Source organism: Megalobrama amblycephala, linkage group LG7 (assembly GCF_018812025.1).
Source record: "Megalobrama amblycephala isolate DHTTF-2021 linkage group LG7, ASM1881202v1, whole genome shotgun sequence".
Taxonomy (NCBI): Eukaryota; Metazoa; Chordata; class Actinopteri; order Cypriniformes; family Xenocyprididae; genus Megalobrama; species Megalobrama amblycephala.
In genome coordinates, this window is record NC_063050.1 from 4,867,508 (window position 1) to 4,876,430 (window position 8,923).

The following is an 8,923-nucleotide window of genomic DNA, read 5'->3' on the forward strand; positions in this document are numbered from 1 at the left end:
AAAGGTACTAAAAACACATCTAAATAAGTTTATGTGAGTACAGTGGTTCAATATTAATATTATAAAGCGATGAGAATATTTTTGGTGCACCAAAAAAAGAAAATAACGACTTATTTAGTGATGGCTGATTTCAAAACACTGCTTCAGGAAGCATCAGAGCATAATGAATCAGCGTATCGAATCATGATTCAGAGCACGTGTCGGCTATCACTATATAAATCGTTATTTAGTTTTTTTTGGCACACCAAAAATATTCTCATTGCTTTAAGGCCGGAACACACCAAGTCGACGCCGACGAACTAGTGGCGTCGATGAACAAAACTACCAGACAGCCGACCGTCAACTTGGTGTGTTCCTGCCTTTATAATATCAATACTGAACCACTGTACTTACATGAACTGATTAAGATATGTTTTTAGTACCTTAATGGATCTTGACAGAGGAAATGTAATTGCTCCCTATGCAGGCCTCACTGAGCCATCGGATTTTAACTAAAATATCTTAATTTGTGTTCTGAAGATTAACAAAGGTCTTACGGGTGTGGAACGGCATGAGGGTGAGTAATAAATGAAAGAATTTTCATTTTTGGGTGAATTAACCATTTAAATGGAGCTTTAAGCAACTAGGCATTCAATTCAAAATGTATGAGGTTATTACTTTCAAACTGCTCAAACTGGAGAAGCGCATCTACTGCGTCACATTACAGAAGCTCTGATTCTGAAACATGTCCTGTTGTGTAATCTTACACAGAGATACTGAGGAATCGTAAACCCTAAATCCAGCATAGAGGGGTTCAGTGAATGTGGTGTTGATTGTGTGTAAGTGTGTGAGTGTGTGTGTGTCAGAGATGCTGTAAAAGGACAGAGTGCCGACAGACCAGTCCACATACACACCTACTCTGTTAGAGGGATTTGAAGGGGCAGATATGTCAGTTTTGTTATTATTGTGCCGGACAGTGAATCCATTAGCAGTGCAGAACAAACTCCAGGATTTGTTGCTGTATCCAAACCGACAGTCACTTCCTCCTTTCCTCCTGATTCCTTTATATGTCACTGATATTTCTAACCCAGGTCCGTCCCATTCAGCCTCCCAGTAACAGCGTCCAGTCAGACTCTCTCCACACAGAACCTGACACCATGTATCAAATCTCTCTGGATGATCAGGATACATCTGATGATTTAACACACGTGTCATCTTCCTGTTCTCATCAGACAGAATGAGTTGAGTGTGTGCTGTGTTTGGATCCAGTGTGAGATCACAGGCATCTAAACACAAAAAGAGAGAATCAATGAGAACACAACAACAACAATCCATGGCATGAATATGTATGTGTTTAAACTTACATCTTTGTGGTATTGCTGTCATTCTGATCTCTCCTCCATGAGCTACACTATAACAAACAAATACTCATATATGAACATAATCTTTCATGTTCATTTTCAGGACAACTATCACATTTAGTATTTTTACTAACCTCCCAACCAACATTTCATGATGGGGCTGTATGTATGCACGATATGGGCTTGAGATATGGGCCCTACATGGGTTTGTTTATAGTTTCCATGTCAGCTCTATATGAATTAGTCCCAGTAATGACACCTTTTCCATTAATATGTTTATGAACAACACACTTAGGCATAATTCCCACACTTAGGCATAATTACTTTATTTTGAATTAAAATAAAGGGCCCCAATTGGCCCCAAATTATGTTTGTCAGATTTTGTCCCCTACACATGGTATGTTATAATTCCCACATACTTAAGTATCTGCAGGGAGCAGTTTGGATCATCCATTTTTTCAGAGAGCAGCTTGACTCCTGAATCCCTTAGGTTATTGTAGCTCAGATCCAGCTCTATCAGGTGTGAGGGGTTTGAACTCAGAGCTGAAGACACATAACCACAGCCTTCCTCTGTCACCATACAGCCAGATAACCTACAAACACACAGTCAGATTATCTACAAAGACATGACCAGCTGACTGTATATCATGTTGTTACATACCTCAGTATCTCCAGCTGACAGTTTGGACTCTTCACTCCATCAGAGAGCAGCTTCACTCCCAAATCCTGCAGGTCATTGTTACTCAGGTCCAGCTCTCTCAGGAAACAGTTTGATGATTGTAGAGTTGATGACACAATTCCACAGGACTGACCAGTGAGATTACAAGACTGCAGTCTGTGTGGAGAACAAAAAGATACTGATCTGGAGAACAGATGTGAGAAAAAACTGAATGAATTGTAAAGATGACTTACAGTGCTCTTCTGGTGTTTTTGATTACTGGCATAAGTCTCATCAATGCTTCATTAGATCTTCTGTATTTATGCAGTTCAAACTTTTCTTGAGTCTCTTCTGACATCAGCAGCACAAACACCAAAGCAGACCATTGAGCAGAGGAGAGATTCTGTGCTGAAAGATTACCTGAGATCAGATACTTCTGGATGTCCTCCACAAATTCATCTCTCAGTTCATTCAGACAGTGGAAGAGGTTAATGGTCCTCTCTACTGATTTCTCCATCTCTATTGTCTTTTTGATATAGTCAGTAGTGTCTTTGACATTCACTCTTTTTAGCTTCAGTCTTGGCAGCAGTTCCTTCAGGTCACACTGATTGGACTCCATTGAGAGACCCAATAGGAACCGAAGGAAAAGGTCCAGGTGTCCGTTTTTGCTTTTTAAAGCCTTCTTAACTGCAGACTTATGGAGGTCAACTAGTGATGTTTTGGAGAGCTTCCATGTCAGTATTTCTCTCCAAGATTGAAGAAAGTGATTTCTTCCAGACCATTTGTATTTGAAAAACACATAGAGAGCAGCAAGGAACTCCTGGACACTGAGATGTATGAAGCTGTAAATCTCTCTCTCTGACACAGCTTTTTCTGTCTGAAAGATCTGAGTGCATAACCCAGAGTACACTGAACCTTCATTGATATCTAATCCACACTCCTCAAGATCTTCTTTGTAGAAAATCAGATTACCTTTCTCCAGCTGTGTAAAGGCCAGTTTTCCAAGCTTCAGAAGAATCTGATCGAAAGACTTGGCTTTGGGTTTAGGTTCAAGATGATCACAGTATTTTGTTTTCATCTGTTGCTTCTGAGAAAGTAAAAAGCTAATGTACATCTCTGTAAGAGTTGTTGGTGTTTTGTCATTGCTCTCTTGAGTCAGTAGAAGCTGAAGAACAGTGAGAGAGATCCAGCAGAAGACAGGGATGTGGCACATGATGTACAGGCTCCTGGATTTCCTCATGTGACGGATGATGTTTCCAGCAACCTCAGGACTGCTGTTTTTGTTGAAGTATTCCTCCTTTTGCTCATCGTTGAATCCTCGCACCTCTGTCAACTGATCAATGTAGTCCCGTGGTATCAGACCAGCTGCAGCAGGTCTGGATGTGATCCAGATGAGAGCAGAGGAAACCAAATGTCTCTTGATAAGGTTTATAACTATCTTACTCACTGATGTTTTGTCATGGACATCTGTACATATGTTGTCATCTTTATAGTTCAAAGGGAAACGACATTCATCCAGTCCATCAAAGATGAACATGACCTTACAGTCATCTTCAGGAAGAGAGGGTAGTTCTTCAGGTCCTCTAAAGAAGCATTTGTTAAGCAGTCCCATGAGACAGCAGTCGTTTGTAATCATATTCAGTCTACGGAATGGAAGTGGGAATATGAAGAGTATATCCTGATTTTCTTTTCCTTCAGCCCAGTCAAGGATAAATTTATTGACAGAGACTGTCTTTCCCACCCCTGCGATGCCCATCGTCAGCACTTTCCTGTTTTGTCGACCCATATTGTCTTTGAATATGTCATTGAACTTGATCGGTGTGTCCTTGACAGTAAAACGTTTGCAATTTGATTCGATCTGCCTCACCTCGTGTTCACTCACTATTCCTCCAGTCTCATTCTCTACCACATATAGATCAGTATAAATATCGTTCAGGTATTCTCGATGACCCGTCTGAGAATTACCAAGTAATATCCGATTGTAGTCCTCTTGTAATTTCTTCTTTAGTCTGAGGCTGATCTTTCGGTAACAATGGGGATCAGCCTTACTGTTCTTTGAAGTTGAGACTTTAAAGACAAAAGAAAAGATGGCAATGAGTAAGCAATGTTTTTGTAATAAAGTTTCTAAGTAAATTGCATCCTGGCACAAAAGCTTGCAAAGTCATAGAAATGTCATGGCTTGTGCCAAGTCAAATACTTGCTTTGGTTCACTGCAAAAAAAAAAAAAACGGCCAAATTTTAACAGTGTCAATAGTTATTAATTAAGTTAATTTATCTATATCAGCACTGGAGTAAACAGTGATGTCATCATCCAGCTCAGCTCAGTTCGCATACAATGGTGTCTGTCATGGCACACATTTATTTGTTATTTCTTAGCACCATCTTGTGGCAGTTTGGTGTAACAACAAAGAAGATTGATGACTGTGAGCTGTTTTCTTAGTGGTTGGTTTAGGGCATATGACTCTTGGGTTAGAGGTTAACCAGGAAATAACCGCAGTGTTCCAGATTCTTTCCATGCGGTTGGCTCTCTGTTTCCTTTACGTTTTGTGCCTTGGAAAGGCTTTGCCTGTAAGTTGTTACCTTTCTTTTAATGTATGTATTAGGGGTGACCCTGAATAGTCGACGATTCGAATCTTCGATAGGAGGAGCCTGATTCGACTACCAATCTCACAGTCGAATCATCGCAGAGGTGTTATGAGACGAGATATGGGGGCGCTCAATATCTGATTGATTATAGACATACCGGTTCTTTCCCAATAGGTTAATATACACCCTATTATGTTAATACTTTAAATAAAAATGTGAAAAGAAAGAAGCTTTTAGTAAATATTTTTTAATGTGCGTGAATAAATCCAACCTGTGACCGATTTAAGTTTCACTTGATTCGTGACCGGCAGATGAGCATCTTTACGGCACGGATTAAATCTTCAACAATGCCTGGGATAAAGTGTACAATTGGTTGCACTTTGAAATGGTAAAAGATGATCAAAAAAACGTATGATGCAAGTTGTGCCAACAGCTCATGTCCTAGAACTCAACAACGACAAACACTGCGGCGCGCTTCTGCCGACCAACGAGCTGACTATAGCGCGCTATTTGAAAAGACTCAAACGGACACAGGCAGATCGTGTGAAAGACTGGATTTTTGTCTCTCAATCAGGTAGGGTAGCTACAAGTGATTTCAAACTATTTCAGCCGGATGTAATATGATTTTTGGATGCTGTGAATGTTTAGCTAAAAAGACTGCCACTCCAGTTTAGCGTTTATTGCCTCTGCAGTTAAAAAGACAAGCTGACAATTCTAGCTTTACTTTCGTTATTTTAATAATTTCTTTAATTTTAATTTATTTATTGATCACTCTGGGTTATCTAATTTAACTATTTCTGGCTTGTGTTTTGAATATATGCTGCATTTCAGGCATTTTGCAGTTTGACTTGATCATATTTCATTTTTTTAAGTAGGCTATTTTCATTTATTAGAACGGTATATTCTGTTCTAATTCAATTCTGTAAATTAATGTTTGATAAAAAAAAAGATTTTTTTTTTAATTAATTTTTTTTTGTTTTTTGGTGCATCAGTGATGCGCTGTAGAGTTAAAGCTTGCTCGCACAGACAATTTAGCTGATGTAATCTGATTTGCCGACATATGAAATGTATATCTATCTGCAGTGTGGCCTTTCTGCAGTTATTAATATATTTGAAAGTTTATTGATCCAAAATGTTTTTATTCATTTTCTTCTATATCTTTGAGAGTGTTCTGTACATCGTGGCTGTGAATGTTTATCCACATTGCCTTTCATTTGTTTAAAAAATATAAAATCATTGTCAGTTTCGTCTATCACTTGACAGGCAGTTTGGTCGGTTTATAGAAAGATGTTTCTCTGTGCTGTGTGTGAAATAAAATAAAAGTTGTCTTAAGCCGCGGGTAGACTATAGCCAGGCCTTACTTCATTTTCCGTGTCCCGCTCCATCTCGTGCACAGTTCAGCGCGCGAACCTTTCAAAGTCCGTGCGCACTCTCTAGTGGACTGCTGTTTTTCAAGCACCCCCCCCCCCCCCCCATTATGATTCGACTATCAGTCGAATATAGGCAATTTAAATCCGTAGTCGAGGACACCCCTAGTATGTATATATTTGTAATTCATAAGTTTAAATCGAACTATTCTCCAACGCTGGTAATTCCTGAACAACAATAATACTAGCCAGAGTTGAATGCAGCCTTTTGTTGTGCATTCAAAGAACATTGTAAACAATGTAAATTCATTTGTGTTTATTTGTGAACATTCTGTAACAAGATATTTGTAAACTTTGTATGTTTCAGTTTAACAAAAAAAGAGAAAGAAGAGGAACGAATATAACAGTAAAAACCCTCAACTTTACTCCTGCGTCTGACCTTTTCTGACTCCTGTTAGCTATCTGTCAGTTTTGTGTAGATGAAACACGCATTTGGGACAGAATAGTAAAAAGGCATCCGCACAGCGGGCGCTACATTTCAAGGAAAGCAAGCTCTAATTCCATTATTCTTCGTTAATTATCACATCTTGCACTCCTAGACAGAATCAGCAATACATGATGGCGGAGAAAGTTACAGAGATTGAGGAAGCTACAGAGCAAAGCCAAGCATTAGAAACAAGATCTATAGCCTCTGCTTCGACTAATAGATCTAGAAGCTCATCAGCTAGCATTGCTGCTGCCAAGGCTCACGCTAAGTTGGAAGCTGAATGGACCAAGACTGAATTCCTTAAAAAAAGTATCTGAGATCTTGATTGAAAAGGCTCAATTTAAAATGACGGAGGCTTGCATGGAAGCAATACTGACTAGTGCTGGTTATTTGACAATTCATAATCATGCATAATTATTTTGAGCAATAGGATTATATAAAATATATAATATAAAATTAAATGAAATAAATGGCCTATATAAAATTACAAAATAAACATTCATCAATTAGTACTTTTTTACTTGCGTACATTCAAAATCAAGTAGGCTACTTTTGTACTTTCACTCAAGTAAAATTGAAAAGGAGCACTAAATACTTTCACTTGAGTAATATTTTATTATCCGTATCTGTACTTTTACTCAATTACTTGATTTGTGTACTTCGGTGTACTACTGATTATTTACTTTAAAACTGAATATGTCAATTGAATAATATGTCAATTTTAATGTTACCTTTTTTAAGTTCATTCTCTAGATTCTCAGCCAGATGGTTCTGGTTCATCTTCCTCAGGATATTCACAGTGATCTTCCCAGCTTCTTCTGGTCCAAAATGTGCCACCATCTTATCCACTGTATCTAAGACATGTGCGTTCTCCATATCAGAATTTGATATACACCCATGATTTTTTAAGTGCCACTGAAACTCCTTCAGATCATCTTTTACTAGTTCCCTCAGTGAGTTCACGAGCAGCTCCTTAACAGTCACCATCGTCCTTCACTGAATCACTGTTGCAGGACAATAAAAAAAACTAAGATTTTTGAATGAATGAATTAAGATCAAAGTGCTCAAATGTTATTTGGATAATGAAATGAAGCTGTGATTAAATTGCTTGGAATTTAAACCACAAACATTGTCTCAATATTGTCTGATACTAAAGTCTACAATCAATGTAATATAATACATGACACTTTAGAATCTATGTAGCAACATATTTCATGTAGTATTTATAAACTTACCGTTAATAATGAGGATGTAGATGTTTCTTGTTCCTTCTGTGAACTGTTGTCCCATTGAGCCGAAGCTCTGAAAGAGTTTCCACTTCTGTATTTTCATACAGTCAGGGTATTTTTCTTTTGTCAAAATTGAAAACAGTAAAAGCAGAAACATTTCCAAAAAACAATAAAGAAACTGTTTTTTTTCCCCAGACTCCAGATTGATGAAAGTGGAAGTATGTGCAATAGATAGAATCAGTATGTCTTAAAAACAGCCCAAAACATGTACAATTCAGTACATTGAGAGATTACAGGTAAAACGAGACAGATAAATATATAGAGACAGATCCAGGGGTGACACTTTGGTTTATAAGGTAGAGGGTCAGATGATGGCACTTCATGACAAAATGGTTGCCGACCCCTGCTCCACAGTATGTTATTAAAGGGTAACATCACAGATATAGACTCATCGCATTCTGGTCCTGACACACTCGTAATGGCCTGGGTCAATGCTGACCCTGAACTTCAATCTGACGGTTCAATCTGAACCCACTGATCAGAATCAGCTATATGGACACAAGACTGACAGTTCAGCAGTGGGTGAATATTGAGCCCAACTTGTGAAGGCAGAATGAAAGAGTGTGATGGGGCTGAGACTTTTGTTTGTCTACAAAAACAAAGCTGTAAATTTTACTTTATATTTAAGCACCACATATCTCATATTTCATTTCAAGGACAGGCTTTCTTAATACATAATTTTCAAACAATACTGAAATTATTTAAATTAAATACTCTGATATAAACACTGACACTAAAGGACAGTAGCAAAATTATATAATCATCACTTTTGCTTTCTAGCAGGACTAGTATACAGTCTTAGAAGAAAAGGTTGTATATAGAAGCTTAAAGGGTTCTGTCAGGCACTTCATATATAGAACCTTTAGGGGATGCATCATGGGACCATTAGTTCAAATGAATTCATTTTGTTAATTTATTAATAACATTTTATGATTTTACAACTTGCAGAAACACTTTATCACTAGAAAAAAAAAAAAAAAACTAAACCAGCTTAACTTGAAAGTATTATGTAATCATTTAAAACATTCTCCTTATTTAGAACCTTTTTTGCCATTAGTGTCCTTTAAAATTGAGTTCTCCACTTAACCTTTAACTATAATATACAATATTACCTTCATTTAACACATTTACATATATCTGCTGGAATAATAAACTTGTATGAAGAATTAAACATGATATTCTTAGATTTCTGCTTG

General features: G+C 37.6%; 1 protein-coding gene across 1 annotated transcript; it reads right to left on the reverse strand.

Annotated features, from left to right (window-relative positions):
- Positions 1–528: 528 nt before the first annotated feature.
- LOC125271186 (NACHT, LRR and PYD domains-containing protein 12-like) lies at positions 529–7,425 on the reverse strand. The gene is made up of 6 exons (XM_048195194.1): positions 7,170–7,425; positions 2,253–4,065; positions 2,002–2,175; positions 1,760–1,933; positions 1,344–1,390; positions 529–1,265 (listed from the first exon to the last, which is right to left on the reverse strand). Exons 1-6 carry the CDS (start codon positions 7,423–7,425, stop codon positions 688–690), a joined length of 3,042 nt encoding a protein of 1,013 aa, XP_048051151.1. The 3' UTR covers positions 529–687.
- Positions 7,426–8,923: the final 1,498 nt, after the last annotated feature.